General features: G+C 34.8%; 1 protein-coding gene across 1 annotated transcript in view; it reads right to left on the bottom strand.

The window, feature by feature from the left end:
• LOC134531616 (tenascin-R-like) overlaps nucleotides 1-24122 on the bottom strand; it is a 148749-nt gene that overhangs the window by 46760 nt on the left and 77867 nt on the right. The window contains exons 8-9 of the mRNA XM_063367370.1: nucleotides 15151-15343; nucleotides 9252-9322 (exon numbers count right to left, since the gene is read on the bottom strand). Coding sequence (XP_063223440.1) covers nucleotides 9252-9322; nucleotides 15151-15343 — 264 coding nt within the window. The remainder of the gene's footprint in view (nucleotides 1-9251; nucleotides 9323-15150; nucleotides 15344-24122) is intronic.

Genomic DNA, 24122 nt, shown 5'->3' on the forward strand with positions numbered 1-24122 from the left:
TAGAGTTTTCATACCAAACCAGTAAAATAACTTGAAATCATGTCCATTATCTTAAGTATGAGAGTACTCAAGTGCAAACAAAATAAAAAAAAAAAACAACTAAGCAAACAGAATAAGTTGAACAAAGACGTGTACTGACACTTTTGCAAGCCAATTATGACTTTCCATCACTATATTTGTTCACTTATTTTCATATTTAGTTAAATCTTAATTCTTCAGAGTCCAAATCTGCAGGTTCTGGAGCAAAGTCTATCTCCTTTTGAAGATATGAACTTTTGCAGCAAGTTGGTAGATTTATTTCATTCTAGCTCATTATTGACTTGGTCATTTTTGGCAGTATATCGACGATATATATATATATATATTTATATATAGGCCTATATATCAGAGTAAATATTTTAATTTTATCAGGAAATTATTTTCATGCATCAGGAAATTATTTCACTTTTCTTATCTAGTGCAGGTTTTTGTATAAGACAGTGGCAGTTCTGTAGTACCAATCCTTACAAATCTAAAAAATACAAGGTACGTAGCTTTTATTCCAACATCATTCTTATAAAATTCCATGAAAATTAATTATATTTTTTACCATTGCTGAAACAAGAAAACTCTTACTACAAACAATTATAAAAGAAGAAAATATCACTCTTAGACTCTAAAAGCGACAGTAAACAAAGCAAAGAAAAACGAAAAGTAAGACAGTAAGGGCTAAGTAAGAAACAATGTTGAACAAAACACTAAATATTATAAAATAAAGATCTCCCATATCAAAGTCCTAACTTCATACTTGCTATTAATCACTACCCTAATTTAAACTCTAAAGCAAATGTTATCAATGTGTAAATAAATAAATATATGCAAAGATAAAGGGGACATTGGGAAATGGAAGTTTAAAATCTAACCACTGAGATATTAATAAAATGCAGGTTTTATAAAATTCTTTTATACATTTATAATGTACTGCCCTAAAATAGTTCGAGTGAAATTTCATGAAAATGATTTTTAATGTGTAATAGCTATAAAATAATTTGGCCTTGCCTATCAAGTATTCTTCTATGATGAAAAAGTGCATTTCATATTTAGTTTTATTATTGAACTAGCTAATAAACACACCACTTTTTTCACTCAAGGAATATACACATTAAACTGTCATGTTGTATAAAATATTTATTTCATAACAAAACCGTTATAAAATGATTTTATAAAATTATGTGTAAGCCTTTTAAAGTTATGGTATAAATTAAATAAATAATTTTCTAATTCCTAATTTAGTGTGTTCGGAGATATTTTTTACTTTGATGAAGTCTCACATCATTTCCAGTTGATGAATTAGCCAAATTTAAAATTTAAAAAAAAAAATCTATATAATTCAGTTTAATTAAGATTATGCCATCGTTTATCCTAACAATTTTAATTGTTATTATCATATCTATGTCTACATAATTAAGTTATTTCACATTATTACAGTTACACTAATGTAAATGTTCGAAACAATTGCAAATTAATTTGAAATGTAGTTATCAAATTTCTTATCTCGTATACTTGTTGATATTTAGTTATGCTTCTTATCACTTAAATAAAATTTTAACTCATTTCCTCTTTCACACAGGGATATATGTGAAAATTCTGAATACGTGATTTAGTATAGTATATGGCAATATCCGTTAACCACATAAAAACAAACTCATTCCTGTTTACCGCAAATGTGCAAACCATAACATTCATAATAAACTTTTATTTACATTGAATTTAAGTTTATCTTGCCAATAAGGTTTTAGTGGTTTCCATAACTTTTTTAATATTATATCAGTGGTATAGGAATATATGTCCAGGCAGGTCCACCTTGGATTGTGACGTAACGGCTGCCATCTTAAATGACTTTGACCTTCAAATTTCCTCAAAAATGACTAATAAAATCTTAAAGTTCTAGAAAGTTTCCTATTTCGTGGGAAAAATTCCCGTTTTGAGGGAAAAATTTCCGTTTTATTTCCAAAAATTCAAAAATTTGAAATCCGGAATGCCCTATAGACATTTGCCTTCCTAAAAGCGGCTTAAGACTCCTAAAGTAATTCCGTTCTAAGCCACTGAGATCAAGAACTTGAACCTCGGCTGCCATAGTTACCATTTTAGTTACTTCTGCCATCTTTAAATCCGTTAATTTTAAGCTATAAAATCGCGATTTTTTTAAATTAATAAGGAAAATGAAATTATAATTTTTCGATAGAAACTTACCACCATTTTGGATGATGACTTAACAGTTACAAATTGTTCACGGTGGCCATCTTAAATACTGTATTTTTCATGACAGAAAATAGGCAAAAAAATTTTAAATTAATAACAATTATTTACTAGCTTACAATTTTATATAAACCGCTCTTACGTCATGTAGCCTTCGGTTCTAAACCAGTGTGGTTATTCTAATGCGACTGATTCTTCCTAAGTGGAAGCCAACGGGAGAAAAACTCCCATCACTAATTCCGAGGCAGATATTACTTTCAGTTAGTATGACATTATTACGTCCATCTTATTTCGTCTGCTGTAGGCCACCATCTTGTACCTGACATACTGTTTTCGTCTGCTAAAAGACGCTTTCGCCACATTAGTTTAATTTTTATCTGCTAGATTGCAATAATCATTTATTGCCAGGGCGCCCGCTATCTTACTGGCCATCTTGGCCGCTACCAAGTAATTCTCTAAATTTTAAGCTATAAATTGGGGGGAAAATATAAAAAAATGACATCGTTACTTGTGATAAAAAACGGTTGATTTGCACGATATCCGTCCTTGGTTTAATACTTGCTTGATGCTATAAAATAAAATTGTATTAAAATTACCGAAAAACAGGTTAAAAAATACATTTATATTACTACAAAATTCTACAAGTACAATAAATAAATTACAAGCGTTTCTCGATATTTAGAATCGTCTTAAAAGAAGTAGCTAGTCCTTTGCATGCCTTGACATGTGTTTTCGGACTTATCCACAAGAAAATCAATTAACCAGCCACGTCCAGTCGGTCGCCAGGTACATCTAGTTGTTGGCCAAGTATATCCAGTCGGTTTGTCAGGCTAACACGTAAAGATGGTGGTAAGATACATCCAGTCGGTGGCCAGGCACATCTGTTCAGTGGATAGGAGTGCATGTTCACTAGGTGGCAAGCCACATCCAATTGTTAGCCAGATGAATCAGTGGGTGGTCAAACACAACCAGTCAGTAGCTAAGAGTTATTTTTCGTCGATACTAGGCGACCCTTTTAAACAGGTACTGAAAAAAAAAACATGAGGCAAAGGCCAAGCACCTCCAAACCACGAGGCCAGGTAATTTACAATGTTGGATGTATAAACCACACGTCTATGAACCAAGCGTTTTTATTCGTCGATATGTGCCCAACAGTTAAATCAATTCATGTTCAGTGTCAGGCGTATAGACCAGTCGTCTCCCTACCACGAGTCCAATCATGTACTGAGTTGAGACTTATCGATGCTCATTCATAAGCACATAATAAAAATAAACCACATTAAAAAAAGCCATTTAAAAAAGACAAATATTTAAAGCACAATCAACGAAAAGGAAGCACAATTAAAAAAGTAAGCACAACCGGATGCACAATTAAAGAAAGGAATCACATTTGGAGGCACAATAAAGGAAAAAGAAGCACAATTGGAACCACAATCTACAAAAAGGAAGTACAATCGGATGCACAATAACAAAAAAACAAACGCATATTAAAGAACAATCAGCAAAAAGGAAGCACATTGGAAGCACGATAAAAATAGTAAGCACAATAGAAAGCAGAATCAACGAGAAGGAAGTACCTTTGATAGCACATTCATATAAAAGGAACATTTGGAATCACATTAAAAAAGGAAGCACATTCTAAAAAGAAAGAAAATTCTTCAAAAAGTAGCATATTCGAATAAAGGAAGCAAATTTGTAAAAACATAAAAAAGTAAGCACATTTAGAAACATTAAAAAAATAAGTACATATAAAGCACACTAGACAACCGGACCCAAATTTGGAAGCTCATTATAATAAAGGAAACACATTTGAAAGGACATTTGACAAAAAGGGAGTATATTTGGAAGCACATTAAAAAAAGAAAGAACTTTTAACGAAAAAGGTACATTTGTAAGTTACGATCTCTTCACATGGATATGATCTCGTCACACGGATACAATCTCTCCACATGGATACGAATTCATCAGGCTTTATTAGTACATTTAACGAAAATGATGTTCATTTTTACGTCTATTTAACTCAATAAGATGCGATCGTCAATTTAGAATAAGTTACAATGCCTCCAAATTTCTATGGCTCCAATTGTCTTTTTATACTAATGTCTTTGGCTCCAATTGTCTTTTTCTACTAATGTCTTTGACTCCAAAAGTCTTTGGCAAAAAAATACTTTGGCTCCAAATGTCATTACCTCCTACAGTCTTTGGCTCTAAAAGTGATTGTTCCAGCTGTCATAGGTTTAACTGCTCCAGCAACATTTGGCTACACGACGAATTGCTACTAACTTGTAAGACTACAAGACCACGAGGCTGCGAGACTATGAGAATATAGTACTACAATATTCTGAGGCAACATGACTATGAAATTACGAGTCTAAGAGGTTCTAACTAGCTACGAGAATACGAGGCTCGTGGCAACCAGGGGCGTAGCCAGGGGGGGGGGGGGGGTAGGGGTTCAACCCCCCCCCCCCTTAGCACCAAATCATTAATTAATTTCTTATTTATCACTCAAACAAATTTCATATTAAAATTAATAAAATTTTTACCATTACAATATTTAAATTTAAGTACCGAAAACTGCTAAAATAGCACTATTTTACACCTTAAAATCCAAATTTTCCCGGGGGAGGACCCCCCACCCATGCTGTAATACGGGGGGGGGGGCATGCTTCTTAACACCCCCCATACACAAATCCTGGCTACGCCACTGGTGGCAACAAGCTACGAAACTACATGGCTACAGGCCCTTTGACTATGAAGATATACAAGTCTATGAGCCTACAAAGCTGGAAGGAAACTAGGTGACATGGCAACAAATGCTACGAGATTACGAGGCTACACGACGACAAGACAACGAAACTACTAATCTACGAACCTAGAAAACTCCTCGTGGTCTCGTATTATTGCAGTCCTGTAGCCATGTAAACATTTAACCATGAAGCCTCGTAGGCTTGTGTTCTTTTAGCTCGGTAACCTAGTCACCTTGTAGACAAATGGTGCTGTAACAGTTACGCCAAAGACACCTGAAGCCGACGACAATTGGAGCCAACAACAATTTGAGCCAAAACTGTTGGAGCCAAAAACTTTTGGACTCGATGACAGATAAAATTAATTTTGGAGCCAAAGACCATTGGAGTCAAAAAAATTTGAACGCATTTGAGTCTACCGTAAATTAAATACCGCATCTTACTGAGTTGAATATTCGTGAAAATGTACATAATGTTTTTGTTAAATGTATGTAGTCATGCCTGTATTATCGTATCATACTGATGATATAGTATTTCTGTAATGAGTTTGAATACCTATGACGAGATCGTATCCATGTGAAGATATCGTATCCTTCCAAGTTTGTCGTAAAAATGCGTGTTTTTGTGTGCTTCAAAATGTGCTTCCTTTTTTACGAGTGTGTGTCCAAATGTGCTTCCTTTTGGTCGAATGTGCTTCTCAATGTGGTTTCTCTTTTTGAATATGTGCTTACAATTTTACTTCCTTTTTTTGAATCTGCTTTCAAATGTGCTTCCTTTTTGTCAAATGTGCTTCCAAATGTGCATATCTGCCTCGGCATTAGGGCTGGGGAGTAATTGGCTTCCATGGAGGAAAAATTCTCCACCATTTTTCATTCTAATGACCTCACCTGTTTCGAACCAAAGGCTACATGACGTTAGTGCTTTCTTATATAAAACTTTTAACTATTATATATATTTTTTAAAGTTTATTTTTTTATTTTCTAGCATATAAAAATATTAATTTTTAAGATGGTGGCTGAAAAATATTGAAACGGTTACATCAATATGTATCCGAAATAGGTGAACGGACATTTAAAAATTTATTTTGAAAATTTTTTTATAATTATTTTTATTTGTTAGCATAAAAATAACGTATTTTCAGGACGTAATTGAAATTGTAACGATGGCAGCCGAGGTCAAGGTCCTGATCTCAACGGCTTAGGATGGCTTGCTTTTAGAAGACTTAAACAAATTTTAGGAATTTTTTTTCTCAGGAAAAAGTTTTTTGAGGCATTTCGAATTTCGAAATTTGAATTTTTTTAAGAATACAATGAAAATTTTCTTGAGAAAGGAAATTTTTCCCTCGAAATTGGGATGACTATAGGATTTTGAGGTATTGTGAGTCATTTTTGACAAATTTTTAAGGTCAAGTTCAACTAAGATGGCCGCCGTGACGCCACAGTCCAAGATGGTGGTAGGCACCACAGGCACCACACCCTGGACCCTACCGCCGGACATATATTCCTATACTTCTAATATCCACCCCTTTTATAACTTAAAGGTATGTTTGTGTGGCTAGTCTGGTGCATAAGTCTCGTAATCGTCAATTCTTAAGAACTTAATGATTTATTTACCATCTATAACGACAGCCTCGATAAAAGTTTTATCATCAACAGTGCATATCTCGATGGCAACGTTGAACGTTCCTGACAATTCCAGAGATCCCGATATTGACGACGGCGGCGACGACGCAGATCAAGTTGGCAACAGTGTCAACAGTTGCACCTACTGTTCAAGTGAAGTAGGAGATTTTAATGCCGGAAGTGTCGTCAGGAGAAGGACAATAGTTGTCAACAGTGCCAGTGACATTAACAAAGAACGCAGCAACTAAAGGTGTTCCATTATCGAACTGTACGTAATGTGACAACATCAAAAACTTGAAAATTCGTGATTACATAGTACAGGATTGTAATAATAACTGTGATGGCATTAAATATCATTGAACATATATTGTACTTAGTTTATACGCTATGTAAGGAATTGTGATGGATTGGTTGTGCATTTTTCGGGACCAATCTGTATTTTCGGTGGAATGAATTTTGTTCATATGTTCAGCGCGTAGCATCATGAAAAATATCACTGTCCTTTTAACGAAACCGAGAACTCTGTGCAGTTTGGAAATCAACTGTCATGTGGAGATGCTATGAATAATACAAGCCAAGGTATGCATAGGACACGTTTCCCACTCTAAGATGACTCTAGAAATGAAGAAGACTTGTACTATTTTTGTTTTTGTTCTTATAGTAGAATATAAATTAGATAATAAATATATTATTTGTTAAATAACTTGTGACATTTTTTTTATTTCTCTTTTATAAAAATGTATTTTATATTCAATCAAATTACCATTTCAGCTTTGACTAAAGATCGAAGCATAGACATTAACCTATAAATTTAATCAGTAAGGTAATTAGTGATTTTTGTGATGAATTTTGGTGTTTTCCCCGAATTTCTAGCTAAATAAATACAGTATTTTAATATGGCTGCCAAAATGTGTTAATCCGCTTACGGGATGCTGAAAGTATTGTATTTTAATCCTCTTTTTTGACTTTTCTACCATAATTATTGAATAATTTCTTTTCACATTAAATTAAACTTTTTCCACTGGTAAAATATCTAAATTAGGACTTGAATAGATGGAATCAATCAGTACATAATAAGTGATAATTGGTATGAATTTTAATATTTTTCCCGAATTTCTAGATAAATACATATGAATTTCCAAGATTGTGGTCAAGATGACTGATAAGATGGTGGACTACTGGGCAATACATATTTATGTACTATAGTGGGTTAAAATTAAACCAATATTGCAGCTGCGTACTCTGGCAGACGATGTGACACTTGCGCTCCTGGTAGCAAGTACTGAAAATAAAGATATCTGCCTCCAACAGACGAAACCAAGATGGCGACTGTGATGTCATTATTTAAGATGGCAGCCTCCAGTAGACAATAACAAGATAGTGGATGTGATATCATACTAGCTGCCACAATATATACATGGGTATTAGTAATGGGAGGTCAGTTTTCGGTGGCCTATGTGGATGTATGATTGACCATCATTTTTATTTTGTCCTCATGGGGGATGAACCAAGGATCAGAGTTCTTCTATGAAATAGTGTTTTTAAATTAAATTTTATTAAAAGTATATTTAAAGTTTGGTATAATATTTAAATTTTTTGTCCAATATTTTAAATATTAATTTCGAATTTTCAAGATGGCGGATGTGACATCATTATTTCAAAATAACAGAAGTTTTTAAAAAATTTTATTATATAGTTTTTTATATATTTAAAAAATTATATATTTTTAATAATATTTATGTATTTTAAAGATGGTGGTCATAACGAAAAGTGCAACATTCTAGAATACAAGATGGAGACCGTTACCAAAAATGTAATGTTTTAAAATTTAATATGGCGGAATATTCTAGGAAACAAAATGGCTGCCAAACAAAATGGCGGAATCAAAGATGGTGGATCCAAGTGACTTCTTGGGTTAAGGTTAATATCTAGGTAAAGGTAAAGTTCAAAGTTCAATGTCAAGATAAAGGTAAATTCCAAAGTTTAATATAAAGGTCAAATGTCAAATTAAAGGTCATTCAAGATGGCCGCCGTGATTTCACAATCCAAGATGGTGGATCGGCACCGGGCCCCTCACTCTGAGTCCAGTAGCAGGACCTAATTGAATATATGACCACTTTAATATATTATTACGTAACTCAATTACATGTCCAGCATAATTTTGACGAAGTCTTTCTCCCAAATTTTGTTATCCGTAATATTGCTAAACTAAATGAGTCATTTTACCCTAAGTTTCTGGTAAAGAGACGCATAGTGGTAAAGTCAGGTTTTTGTTCATCCACTACAGTACAAGTTTTATGTATAAGTAACATTAATAAATTGGAGAGTGCACAACAAACATACAAACAAAAAGGAAAAAAACAATTAATAACTATCTTATTTTGTTCTAAGACCTCTATATATCTACTTCCAATAGTTTTTGTTTATTTGACCCATTATTCAATAATTTTGCCTCGATCGGTTTTATTATAAGTATTGATAGTCTTATCTCTCGTCAGGTATCAAAACAGATATGAATGAACTAATAATATATTTTGTAAATAACCGATAACAAAAAATATCAATAACTTTATTTGATACTAAATATTTTGTCAACTGAAGAAAAAGAGTTAAAAAGTTAAAACGGAAATGTAAAAGGCATACTTACAAGCCATGTCACTTGAAAGCTGTTGGACTGTACATCAGAGCTATGGATGTAGTACTCGACTTCCTCGGGCACTGCAAAGTAGAAATAAAAATATGAAGAAAATCAAACAAGAACTCAAAATTATTTATTTTTAAAGAAAAATAAAGGGCTGACGTTTAACTAAGTAAATTAAATAAAAACTACTCTTTTTGCTGTAGGTACTATTATTAGGTATCGGAAACTATGACGACATAGAAAAGAAAAAAAATAGGAAAAGTCTATTGGGCAGCAGTCAGAAGTATAAAGGTATAATGTAAACTTTGTGTAAAATTAAATATAATGCAATGCAATAAATTTTTGATATTTTAAATTTACTTTAATATTGAATATATATCTCAAATATTATTTTTAATCAATTTTTAATTTTTTAATACTTAAAAAATTATATTCATTAATTTTATGATAAAAAATTAATATGGCCTTGAATATGACAGGTTAAATTATGTAAATAAACCAATAACAAAAATTTACCCCATCAACTTTATGTAACATTTGACATCAGATTAATAAACTTCTTCTCCTTGTGTTTATGTGTTCATAGTTGTTGTCTTTTATTGATGTTCTTCATGACAAACAGCATAAACAAAAACGGCGTATGCGTATAACAATGTTTTAAATCAATTTTCCTTACTGCGAGAACTTTTTAAAATTCGTACCTTCACTATGTGGGAATGTTATAAAATATATTACATTTAAAATGGTCAAACAAAAACTCAAGGTAATGTGTTTTTGTAATAGTTTTAACTTCATCATTTCCAAAAATAAATGATTTTCCATTGTGTTGATTTATCGATTACTGAATTTTCAATGTGTATGGTGTATGGGTGTCAATTAGTTCATTCAGTTTGGAAATAAAATACAGTTCTTGCATATTTTTGGGAATAAGACTTTGTTTACTCAAATGATTTAACATTTTAATACATTCATTACAAATAAAAAATTGTTTCAGCTACTGTTAAAAATGAAATAAATTAACATTATGAACTTAATCGAACGTTCTTTTATGAAATGTATAGGAAAAGCAACATGTTTCCGAAATATTTTTGTGAATTTGTGAACATATATATGATAACATAAAATTACAAAAAATTAAATTCCTTTTCCAATTTTTTTGAAAAAAAATATTTTCTTTGATTATGTGTTTTTTTTACCAATAACTGCCTTTTTCTTAGTGGAATTTTTATAAACTGTAACCGTGGAACAGATACAATTATGTACGAATGAAAATGCGAATTTACACGCGCAAATGAAAACAAATCGGCCATGGAATTTTCCGATTGACCGGTTTGAATGTGATTTTCTCGCGTATAAAACCCTTACAATCGAATGAAAATGCGAATGTACACATACAAATCAAATCTGTTAAGCGGAAAAATGCATCCATATATCTATATAAATAAAAATGAAAGTTTGTATGTTTGTTCTCTATGCATCCCTAAACCAATGATCTGATCTCGATGAAATTTTGCACACTTGATCTTCGAAACACAACGTTGGTCACAATCTAGGTGAGATTTCGATAACACCAACCCTTAAAGTAGAATTTATGGTGGCACGCGAGTCGTATGAGATAGTTACCAGTACAAATGGCAATAAAATCTTGAAATTATTGCTGTTTTTTACCTAAAACATTCCACAATCTTCTGGAAATATATTTATTTAATTTTTGTTTTAATAAAAATAAATTATACAACCCTAATATCTCTTTTAATTGTGAATGTTCAAAAATCTAAAAAAAAATCTAAATTGTATTAATTTGTTTTAAAAAAAAATGACACATATTTGACAAAAAATGTTTTTTGATCTGATCGCCAGCAAACATCACAGGATCAGCCACTGGGCTTATCTGAAGATTGCCTGCAAATTTTATCTTAATCGGTCCAGTCGTTTTGGAATCAATAGGAAACATACATACAACCATCGATATATAAATATATATAAATATATATAAATATATATACATATATAAATAAATAAATAAATAAATAAATAAATAAATAAATATATATATTTATATATATATACTAGCAGTACCCAGCAGACGTTGTCCTGACAGTGTTTATTTAGGCTATTTATCTCTATATATCTAAAATGGATATTTTTTATGTAATTTAGAATCTATGAAGGGTTTGAAATGGTATTCCATTTTAAATTCACTCATCAAATACTTATCACAGTCACGATCACTACTTGTTGTAATTGAATTCACCATATACCAATTTTCATGGCGATCCGTTTAACCGAATAAAATTTGATGCGCTGCGCTGCAGCGAAATCTTGTGGCGAGTTATTATAAAATGTATGCCGAGAAAATATTCTCATTGTTCAAATATCTATATATAACAATTTTTATGGTGATCGGTTGAACGTTATAAATATGTTGATGCGCTGCAGCGCCATCTAGCGGCGAGTTACAAAAAATGGATGGATAAAAACATTCTCCATGAAAACCACACTTCAATGTGCTAACTTTGATAGCGAACGGTAAAATGGTGTCAGATTATCAACTTCATAAATACTAACATTCTATTTTATATACATAGATTAATTTGTAATTAACTTTTTAATTTGCAGCTACTCGTTTCTATATTAACGAAAAGATACCGCACTAAATCATTGTTTCACAAATTCTTCGCCTATCAGGGGTATAAGGGTTTTATTTTTAATTGTTAAACTTTTTCATAAATAACAAAATTTGTTGTCGAAAATATATTTCAAGAAGGTTGTAACAATTTATGTACTTATAAATAGTATTTTTTAAATGGTTATAATAATGCATGCCGAAACACCGATGCATCCCATCAATTGTACTAATGTTGTCTTAAATCAAATTAATTTCTGTCAATACTAAGGTCAATTTCTTTCATACTTGGGAATATTAGAGGAATGCTGGAAAGTAAATTAATTTTTCTGTAGACAAATTTTGAAATATTTTTATTATTATGTTTAGTCAACATAATTTTACTAAGGCTTATATTCATTGTAATGTGTCAGTGTGCTCATGAGAATTGTGGCTTAAGATGTTGTAGTAATAGATGGAAAAAAAATATTTTTATACCATTTTTCATAATTTTGTTTCTGTAATCTTTAAAAGATTTTACTAGGATACTCTCATTACATGTCAATTAAAATTGTTCATCTCTAAATTAAAAAGTAAAAGGTTGATTTTTTATTTTTACAATTTTTTATATTCTCGTCAATTTGCAAACAGTACGAAGTTTGGTTTTGTGGGCAATTTTACAATACGTTTTGTTGAAAAACTCATGTGCCTCATTTTCGATTCCCGAGGCGTCAATTTAGAGATATCACAAAGTGTGGACACGTGTTGGATGTACTCGTGTGTCATAAGGGTTTTAGCAGGGAATACGGTCTTCAAAATTACAGAAATCACTTCGCATTATTAAAATTTTACTCGTGGTATGTTTTTTGATAGCCTGTGGAATGATAGGTGCATGCATTTATTTTAAGTTGTTTGTTGTGGAACGATTTTTATTTATTTTATGTAATTATGTAAGTTTTTTTGTATTACATCTGACTTCTAGTCAAAATGTTCTTCTTTAGTCTCTCACAATTATATATCTAGTTCCTAGATATTTTAGGGATGCATATTTGTTTGTGTACGAAAATATTTTTATTTTAAACTGAAAAAATTATTTCTTTATAAGTTTTATTTTTTTCCCTAGTTTGTGAAGATTTGCCAAGATAATTTAAGTACCGTTTCAATATTAAAAACGCGTTCTATGTGCAAATATGTTCCACCTTGAATGGGATATGCAGGATAAGAACACGCTCTGCGTTCTTTATGTAAAGTGTGGCTTTGTTAACCCCGAAATGTGGGCGATGGATAATGCCTGACTCTCTTCCATATTGGTAGAATTCATTTCCCTTTTCCTCACCCTTCCAGAAATGTTGTTTGCACTCTAAGCAAGCGTGTCTGCATGGCCTGTCTGTTGCGTGGGGTTTTAGAGAAATACACTTTATGTTTCATACGATATAATTAATTTTAAAACACTCGTTCGAGAGGTTTCATTCGTTTACATTTACATTTTAAGCGGGGTCTCTTATAGTCAAAGGTGTATCTGAGTTAGTTTGACGTGATGATAAGTGGGACGATCGCTGGCTCTAAAGTGGCACACAGTCTTCTCTTCATGCATACGACAATAATTATGAAATTAAGCGGTAAGCATAAAATCAGACGCCGGAATAATTAATATAGAGATTTAATGTAAGAGATTGAGAGCCTTCGAGGATCTGTAACAAGCGTTTCAAGTGAAAAAAATATATATTATGGAAACATCTGTTTCAGTCATTTTCACTATCCTAAACAATAAATTTTAAAAGTGAAATCCGGGAACATAACTACTTTACTAGCCCCAAAGTGTTCTAAAATCATTTTTATAAACAGATACGAGTCTTGAGTGGTTGTCAAATCTCATATTTTCTTTTTTTAGCTTTGCAGATTGAATTTGCGGTCTCCCGTAATGTATATATGTCTTGTTTATTCCGAATTTTGTGTGAACTGCTACGTTCATTCGAGGTAGCGAGCATCATTTGATTTAGCAATCTCAGTGAATACATAGGTGTTCTAGTATTGTTGCATTGTTGCATAAAATATTATTTGTTATCTTCCCTGTGGGTAAAACGCCTGAAAGGTTTTATACAGGTAATATATTGCCTTGGTATGACATCGTCGTAGTTTTGTGAAGGTTTAGTTTTATTTGTTTCACGGTTTGTGTCCCCTCGCTGGTGGCTGTTTTCTGTGAGTTGGTTGGAAATACTATGCGTATATTACATTTTATATATGAAATGCTAAAATTCACTCTTACAAAAATTAAGTTGCGATTATCAACGTGAATTTGTTAAACAAAGTTTTACGGATTTATTAATTATGTTCTGACTAGTGGAGAGTTTTTACAATGAAACTATGATTTACATATTAATAGATATGACATTTATTTTCGGGCACAATGTTATTCTTATTGGACTATGGCTTGGTGGTTTACTCACTTGTAGCTTACCAATCGTTTGGATTAGACTATGTTCGGACAAGTCCGCCGCTCTTGCCTATTGTCGGGACCCCAGCGGCCATCATGAATGATGCCAAAAGTCCGCCATTTCGTTTTCCCTCCATTTTGAAAATTTGTAATGATTAAGCTATAAATGCGGAGAACATCTAAAAATCATCAAAATATCACCTATTGATGTAATGATTGATGCGATCGATTCTATCCTTGGTTCGAAACTTACCCGATGCAAAAAATTTATTTGAGGTAAAACCCACTTATAAAGACATGATAAAAAATCATTAAAATAGGCTTCAATTTCTCATACACCAGTTTCATGTAAGCTGCCGATGCTTTATTGGTTGATATAGTAAAACTATGTATTTGTAAACCTACAAATTCTTGTCAATTTACAGAAATCATAAATAAGCTTATTAAAATAATGGTTGACTTTCTTGATTTTAAACTTTGTTTATACACTTTCTCAATGCAAAAAAAAAATTGTTATTTCATGGGAAAAAAATATTTTATTTAATACGGTGGAAAGTCCTAATATTATCATTAATTCCTTATTTAACAACCTCCAATAAGTCGATTATTAAATTTTGTTTACCATCTTTTAAATCCGTTATTATTTACCCATAAATTATTTTAAAAAATTCCAAAATAAATGAAAAAAATCACGTTTTAAATATTGATTGATTCGATCATTTCGTGTCCATAGTTTGATATAATGCAGTACAGAGTTAAATAATAGACTTTTTGTATATTAATCAGTCTAAGGTCCATAATACATTTAATATAAAAAACAAATTAAACGAAACAGCAGGAGATATGAGATATGAGATTTGACTGACCGACGCAGGAAGTGCGTACAGTGATGTAGGGCACATCTTCGCCCTCGTAGCTGTTGAGGTCCAGGTCTACTAGTACTGCCCGCACATCGTAGTATTTCCATGTGGTTAGCCCCGTGATGTTTGCAGTCACGATGTCCTCATTCTCTTGTAGCCGCCGCGTCTGCCGGCTCGTCCACTGCTTCTCCCCGGAAAGCTGCCACACACACCATACAGTTTACACATAGAGCAGCCCACCAAGATTTATCCCATATAGCCAGTTATATAATGTTGGCAACCAATGTGGCCATATAAACATGCAGCCACGTCCCATTTTGTTCCGGGAAAGCTGTCAAACACAATTTGTAATTTACACAAACAATATCATGCCCCGTTAAGACGATATAGAAACTTTACCATCAATATGTTTACATAGCCCTGCAGCATTTCCTGCCATTTTATCCACTGATTCTCCCCAGAAAGTTTTCAAATACAACAAGAAGTTTACACATACGCTATCACGCCATGTTTAATCCATGTAGTTAGCATACTAATGTTGGCCATCTTTGTTTCTACATAACCCAACAGCCACGTCTGATGGCTCGCCCAATGGTTCTGCCCAAAATACTACCAGACACACCACATAGTTTACACATATGCTAGCACACTATGGCTACTCCACATAGAGAGGCCTATGATGTTGGCAATAACTCTTTCAAGCTAACTCTGCAGCAGATTCTGCTATTTTACCCACTACATCTCGCAAAAATCTGTCAAACACACCATGTAGTTTAAACATATGCTGTAACATTAAACGTAAGCTTTCTTTTAGATATATGTTTTATTTATAAGACACACTCAATTACAACCTAACCTCACTGCTAGTCCTGCATTGGGAATTGCGTCCAGGGCAAGCGCTACTCTGGCCTAGACTGCATCATATCCCTGCCTCCCACCTCCCTAATCAAAATTCTTCCAAAGTAAAATAGCAGACCAGCAATTACTGTGCGCTATCCTTTGGGTGGTGGTGCCACTAGGGTAGAGCCCTGAGATAGTCCTAAGTGCTGCCAGATTATTCGCCCACGAAAGTCTTGCCACATGCCTCGCACACAATATGTGGTGCTAGGCTTTTGTTACTGCCGCATGCAGTCATTTAATGCGTATGAGCATCCAAGTCTTGAGAGAACTGGTGGTAACAGTACCGACATGCAGACTGAGAGGACGAGACCCAACGCCAATGCAAGTCTGTTAATAACTCTGCAAGTTATCCTTCTGAGCAAATGTATTCTAAAATTTCTTACATGCATGTACAAATAAAGTCGGGTATACTGTTACACAGATGTTTGTGCTGCAACACATTGTCCAGACAAGCAAATTCTTTGCTGTAGAAATGAAAGCTATTAGCACCTAACTCCATGCGCCTAAAATATGGGAAATGATCTGCGAAGACTCCGCCCCCCTCCTTGGACACTGGCCTGGACGCGACTCAGGAACACGCTGCCTCGGAACCGTGGAGTAATGCCTCAACTCAGCTCATCGAGGATGGAAAGTAATTTTAAAATGGGCATACTGGCCTAATTTATTCTTATAAGACTACTTTTTTTAATGGTGGCTTGGTGGTGACTTGCTAATCACAAGGATTCAGTGGTGTTCGGGTGTGGTCACCTCTCGATCCCTATGATCACGAGGTCAGCGGCCATCTTGGATGATGCCATGTCCACCATTTTATTTTCCTGACTTTTAAAAATCAGTAATTATAAATGTAGAGTTGCGGTAAAAATTCCAAAATTCATCAACAAAATCACTTATTAATTTAATAGTTGATTAAATTAATTTCCTTCCTTTGATAGATATTTGCTCCATGTAAAAAATATTAAGTGTTAGGGAAAAAAAATATATTTTTCACTTTGAAGTGACTATTTCAAGGAAAAAGCAACAAAATTACAAATAAAATATTTATTACAAAAATTCTACAAGTAAAAACAAGGAAATTACTACATTTGTTCTATAGCCTTCTTAGAAGGTGAAGTGAGTCCTTTGCATGTCTTAACATGTGTTTTAAGGGCATTTATACATGCTAGTCGAATAACCAGGTATATCCAATCAATAGCAAGAAACATCCAGTTGGTAGCAAAGCTCATCCAATAAGCGGTCAGACACATCCACTCAGTAGCCAAGAGGTCGATACTGGGCGCAAATTTTAACAGTCCATGTACAATGACAGGCATCTCCGAATCAAGATGTATTTTATTTCGTCGATACTCGACCAATATATTAAATAGGTCATACTCAATATCAGACGTATAGAATAGTCGTCCCCGAACCACAAGGCCAATCATGTTTTGAGTTTTAGACTTCTCGATGCATATTCATCAAAATATTAGCCCATTTATAAAAAAAAGCACCTTAAATAAAGGAAGCACATTTGGAAGGACATTCTTCAAAGAGGAAGCACAATATAATGAAAGCACATAAAAAAGGAAGGTAATTTGGAACCACAATCAAAAAAAAAAAAGGAAGATCAATTGGAAGCACATTAAAAATAATGGAAAAAACATTTGAAAGTACATAAAAATAAAAGGACATTTTGAAGCACATTAAAAAGAGAAGCACATTTAGAAGCACATTTGACAAACGTAGCACATTTGATACCACATTAAAAAAAGGATAGGCCTAGTATTCAAAGAAAGGAAACACATTTGGAAGCACATTAAAAAAAGAGAAGCATATTTGGAAGACCATTTAATTAAGGAAGCATATTTGGAAGTACATTAAATATACTAAGCACATTAAACAAAAAGGATGCGCATTTGGACGAAAATTCAATTTTGTAGGATACTATTTCATCAAAGAGACACGATCTCAACACACGTATACGATCTCATCAGAAAGATATGATTCCATCGGAAGGATACGATTCGATCAGTAATATAAGTTATTACAGTCTTCATTAATTGCAATAAATGAAAAGGATCTACATTGACACTAACATTAACTTAGAAGGATACGACCCCGTTAGTATGATACGATCGATCGCAGGATACGCGAAAGGATACGGCTCCTACTGCCCCAACGACATTTGGCTACATGACTACAAAGCTAAAAGGTTAGATGGCTACGGTTTTACAATTCTACAAGGTGACATTGCTACAAAATTACCAGTCTACAATGCTACAAGGCTCCAATTGGCTACGAGACTACATGGCTAAAAGACTACTTGGCTACAAAGTTATAAGTCTACGAGGCTACTAGGCTACGAGACTACGAGTCTACAAGGCTTCAATCAACTACGAGGCTATATGGCTACAAGGCTACATCACCCAGATACCACTTTGCTGGGATGTATCAGCCTGTGTCAGGACCAGCATAGTTCATTCTTTGTTTGATAATCGTAGTGAACAGTAGTGTTTCACGTGCTTTTATCTGCTTTTGCTGTCCAGTGTTTTGACTGCATCATTCCTGGTATGCTGTACCTATAATTTACTTTAGTGTTTGTGAATTACTCAACATGACTGTCATCAAGTGTGCGTGTCTAGGCCGTGAAAAGTGTGCGCATGTGCAGAGTTCATTCCCCGGGTGCAGAGTTTGCCTGCGCTATGGAGACCCCGATGTGCCAAGGCGAGAGATGTGCCGCGTCACCTCGCTGTCGGGGTAGTCTGACCGCCTATAAGTCCATTAGGAAAACACCTTTCTATAAGTTCCGCGGCTCTCTGGTTTGAGGCTTACAAATGCCTAAAAAACACTAATATTTAAAAGTTATTGGCTTTAGCAAACCTCAGATGTTTCGAAATAAAATAAATTAAATAACTCGTCAACGATTTTTAAGGAACATGTTTTTTAGCGAAAATTTTTTGAGGTATGTTATATGTTCGAAAGTTTTAAAACAAATTGCTTGATGATTTCACGAATAATTTATCATATTAAATATTCTTTGATTTATTCTTTTAATGTCTGGGGAAGTTTCTTATTTAGAAACTTTTTTTTCAAAAACATAACAAAATCTCTTATTCATAGTCAGCCTTTACACAACACAAACACATTAATACAGCACTATTACTAAGCCATTAAAAACTATTGTCTCCGATCAATTCATTTATAGAGAAGAATTATGTTGTTTTTTCACTGTTTACAAGTATACATAAAATATATAATATCAAGTTAGCCAGAATCATAAAAAACATTGTAATTTTTTTACCATAACAAATATATGAATCATTTATTTCCTTATAAGTTTGAGTACTGACTAATAGATTATATGTCATGTTACATAATTTTTTTTTTGCAGCAATGGTTATCCTTATGTATTTATACAGAACACATGACACGTCTGTCTTTCCGAACATACCATCACAGTAATTGTTTTTGTTTAGTGATGTATTATCCACCATTCCACTGCTACGGGGTCCAATGCCTTAACAAAACCTTTCCGAACAAACACGCACAACGCTAAAGGAAAGCCATTGTTTTTCTCTTTAATAACAAAAATTAAAATACGGAACATTTAACTTTTGGTTACAAAAAAATAACTACATTCCGGATTAAATTGTAGTAATAATCAGCTACACATTAAGAGTTCAAAAAAGAACATAAATGATTATTTTAGCAAGCTGTAATAGAAATACATATTGACTTTTTTCTTGTGCAAGAAACCTATGATTTTGTAAAAAAAAATATATATATATATACTACATAATATTTAATACCTATCAGTTTATGTTAAGTTATTTTAATTCATGTAAAAATTTCGTTGATTTCAAATTATATGACATAAATTTCTAAGGTTTCCACATGCAAATATTTTGTTTTAGGTGTTCTTAAATGTTTGAAACTAGCGTAAATGGGAAAAATAACTCGATCGAGCCGTTCAATGTATTCTATAGGAAGTATTCCTTGGTGTGTTGGGAAGCCTCGACTCTGAGAGACATCGTTGGTCCGTCACCTGCACCCCTCGTCGACTGTTGGACTCCACGGATCGGCCGCCACCCCGCCAGCTCTCTCTGGGCGGCGTGTACACATGCCTGTCTGAGCTTGTGGCAACAACATATCAGAGCACCATTGTCCGACTGTTGGGCATAGTTCCAGACTACTATAACATATGTGAGTCTGTTGGCAAACTTTGATGTGGAAATTAGTGTTTGTTAAATTTTTTAATACGCATCAAATTATATTATTTGACTTAGGTTTCCAGTTGATGTCACAATTTTTATTTTTTTAGTTTTACAGCCAGAATCATTTACAATTGTCTGCTTCGCATGCTCATAACTAATATAAACTGTAAGATCACATATTAGTTTACAAGAATCCTTATGTTCTACTAGTTCTCATGTAATTTTACCTATATGTCTTATTACGAATATAAAAAGTAATTATTATTTTCAAAATTTTGAGCCATGCTTACGCATGTCTCACCTGTCCGCCGGCTGCTACGTGTCTACTCACGTCTCCTCACTGTCCGCCGGCTGCTACGTGACTGCGCTCTCTGTGTCTGTGGTTGCTTCCTTCTCACCTCCCTTGCCGCTCCTTGCCTCCCCTCCGCTGGAGTGTGCTCGGTCAAGCCAGTTCAGTCTGGACGGTTCGGGCTACTTCTCCCCTTCCTTCCCCTCTCCCAGGTGTGCTTACTCCGCCCCTAGTTAATTAGTATATAAACCCACTACTAGCGGTGTCGCTACCTGCAGTCTGCCTTGACGTTTGGTGTGTGCACTTGTGCACTTGGTGACGTCGAAGCCGTGGTCATGGGCGTGAGTAACATAGAACTTTAATAAAGTGTGTGTTGGTATATAGTGGCTAGTTAACCTAAAGTTGTGTTTGTCTATTTTTCCCTTTCGTTGGCCTCGTTCTAAGTTCTCGTTTATCATCTGTTGTTCTCTCTTCGCCTATGACCATATGGCTCGCGCGTCGTCAATATTTAGTGTGTTGTGATTTTGATTTAAATATCTGGTCTGACTGCAGGTCACTGGGAAACATTATAAATACCTGTTTAAAGTAGGCTGGTTTACAGATATTGGTTTCTAATCTCGTTTACCGATTGCATCACCACCTGATGGTAATTTTTGCGCCATGATCTAGATGTATTGTTTAAAGTACACCGAGTTGTATACACGTATGTCTTGCGCATCATATGTGTATCTTTATGGTAAAAGCTAGGATAACTTTCTTTGATCATTTAATCATAATGGACTACTAAGAATACAACTTAATGTATTAACCTTTAATTCTTTGTTACGCTTGAGACATCGGTTTATATGTTTGTTATGATAGAGGTTGTTGCTAATGTGAATAAATATTAGTCTTGCATAGATCTTGGGTTATTCTTTAGATGGTGCGCCGTAATTACCCCTACACCTCCTGCTTTCTTAAGAAACCTTGTTTTTTACAATTTTTTTTTAAATCATCCTTGGCTGTTTCAGCTTCACGGATGCTGTGACGTTTTGAACATACCTTGCGCACAGTATGGTTCAATTTTTTGAAGGAATGCTGTGTGGATCTGTGTTTTCGCTAGTACATCAAACTTTTGGAGCGCATGTGTGTCGGGGGGTTATAATCCTATTTAGTACATTGCAGTACATATAATATACAGGATGTATCAAAATTCATGTTACAATACTTGAGGGTAGAAAGCTCTTATTATTTGCAACCATTTTTGCCAATAAACATGTTGCCGGAAACGCGTAGTTAATCCCCTGTAGCCCCAGAAAGAGTCAGTGTAGGCAACCCGTTGGGCTTTGTGCGAGACAGACGATGCTGTGGTGAATTACGTGTTTACGACGCCGAGCAGTGCTCGAGAGGACTGTACGATGTCGAATGCTGACCCCCGCCCCTTTTTACTTCCGTTGGTGGCGCCCTCACCTTTTTCTTCTGTTCGTGCCGTGCCATAGCCCTGCGCAGCGTGACATCGCAGTGTCGCAGTGTGTTTTGATATCACTGGTGGTCTGTCGTTGACTGTTCTGTCGTACAATCAAACTCGTGGTGTCATTTCTTTCGCTGTGGTTCTGAAAAGGGCGACGTTTTAGTGGAGCTCAATGGAGTACACGTTTAGTGAGTACACGGACATGCTGCTTGTTTACAGGGAAGCTAGACAAAATGGACGAGCCGCCCGTCGTCTGTACGAAGAACGATATCCGGGTAGTAGGATTCCAGCTCACACTATGTTTACAAGACTTACTCAGCGAATGCGCGATACTGGTACATGTGCCGTCAAAAGACCAAATGCTGGTGCTCCACGCAGGGTTCGTACTCCCAGTTTTGAAGAAGATGTACTTCAGAGATTTGAGGAGAGTCCCGATACAAGCACAAGGGCAGAAGGTTCCGATATGGACGCTGACAAAATGGCTGTTAGGCGTGTTCTTCATGTGCAACTCTTGTACCTGTACCACCTTCAAAAAGTGCAACACATGGGTCCGGCGGACTATCCTCTTCGCATGACCTTTTCTCGTTGGTACATTCAAAGAGTATTGAGGAACCCCAAGTTAGCGGTTTTATTCAGCGATAAAGCCAAGTTCACTCAAAACACTATTCTCAATTCGCACAACAGTCATGTTTGGAATGATGTCAATCCGCATGCAACATGTGTTACAGCTCGCCAGGAACGTTTTTCAGTTAATGTGTGGGCCGATATTGTTGACGGCGTACTCATCGGGCCTTTTCTTCTTCCGCCACGACTTACCGGCGCCAGATACCTCCACTTCCTTCAGAACGAGCTACCAGGTCTTCTTGAAGAGGTTCCATTGCATGTCCGACGTGTGATGTGGTACTAACATGACGGGGCACCACCTCATTTTTCCCTGCAAGTGCGAGAGTATTTAAACCAAACATTTCCAAACCGATGGATAAGACGAGCGGGCCCTGTCGCATGGCTGCCAAGGTCACCGGACCTAACCCCGTTAGATTTTTTTCTGTGGGGTTACGTAGAAGGGCTTATCTATGCTACGCCAGTAGAAATGGTAGAAGAGCTTACACAGCGAATCATTGAAGCGTTCGAAATCATAAGGTCGACTCCACACATGCTCCAGCGTATCCGTGAAAACATGATTCGCCGTTGCCACCTCTGTGTCGCTCAACGTGGGCGTGTTTTTTGAGCCATTGCTTTAGGCTGTCACATTGTTATTTCGTATGCAACCATTTCAATGTTGTGAAGCAAAGCCGAAGCTGTGATTGATTTCAGAGTGAAATTAAAATCTGTGCACGATTAAAAAGGTTATTTCTCTACTCGAACGCCCGCACATCCACAACATAACACTCTACAACGGGTTGCCTACACTGACTCTTTCTGGGGCTACAGGGGCTTAACTACGTGTTTCCGGCAACATGTTTATTAGCAAAAATTGTTCCAAATAATAAGAGCTTTCTACCCTCAAGCATTGTAACATGAATTTTGATACATTCTGTATATATATAAATGAGTTTCAATATTTTTACGTACTTTTATATTTATTCTGCCCGTATATCTTGCTACAGCGAGCAATAGGCAACGTGGTCTGTCTAATGCATTGTAGGAAATATTCAAGGTTATTTAATGTTTCTCAATACTTACAAGATATGATGTAAATGAAAATTAAATCACCAATTACACAGACATTTATGTTTATCTGAAACATGATGCTACTTAATGCTCTTTATAAGATGTGCGTCTCTGGTTTCGAGGCTTAAATAGTATTATAATTCTTTACACATTTTTTTCTTTGAATGGTAAAAAATTGCATAGTATAAACTAACACTACTTAACTTATAAGTTTTATGACTCATTATTGTTATAGATTACTCCTTGTAACATCTTTTATCACCCAGTATTCATTTGTTTTGAAAGGGCACTCCTTCCATCCTCAAGGAGCTGAGAATGACGTATTAATAAACGGTTCCAAGGTAGAGTGTTCCTGAGTCGCGTCCAGGCCAGTCCGAGCACCAGATATTGTGTGCGAGACATGTGGCAAGACACATTCGCCGGCGGATAATCTGGCAGGACATAGGACTACCTGTCAGGGCTCTATCCCAAAGGCACC

Source organism: Bacillus rossius, chromosome 5, assembly GCF_032445375.1.
Source record: "Bacillus rossius redtenbacheri isolate Brsri chromosome 5, Brsri_v3, whole genome shotgun sequence".
NCBI classification, from domain to species: Eukaryota; Metazoa; Arthropoda; class Insecta; order Phasmatodea; family Bacillidae; genus Bacillus; species Bacillus rossius.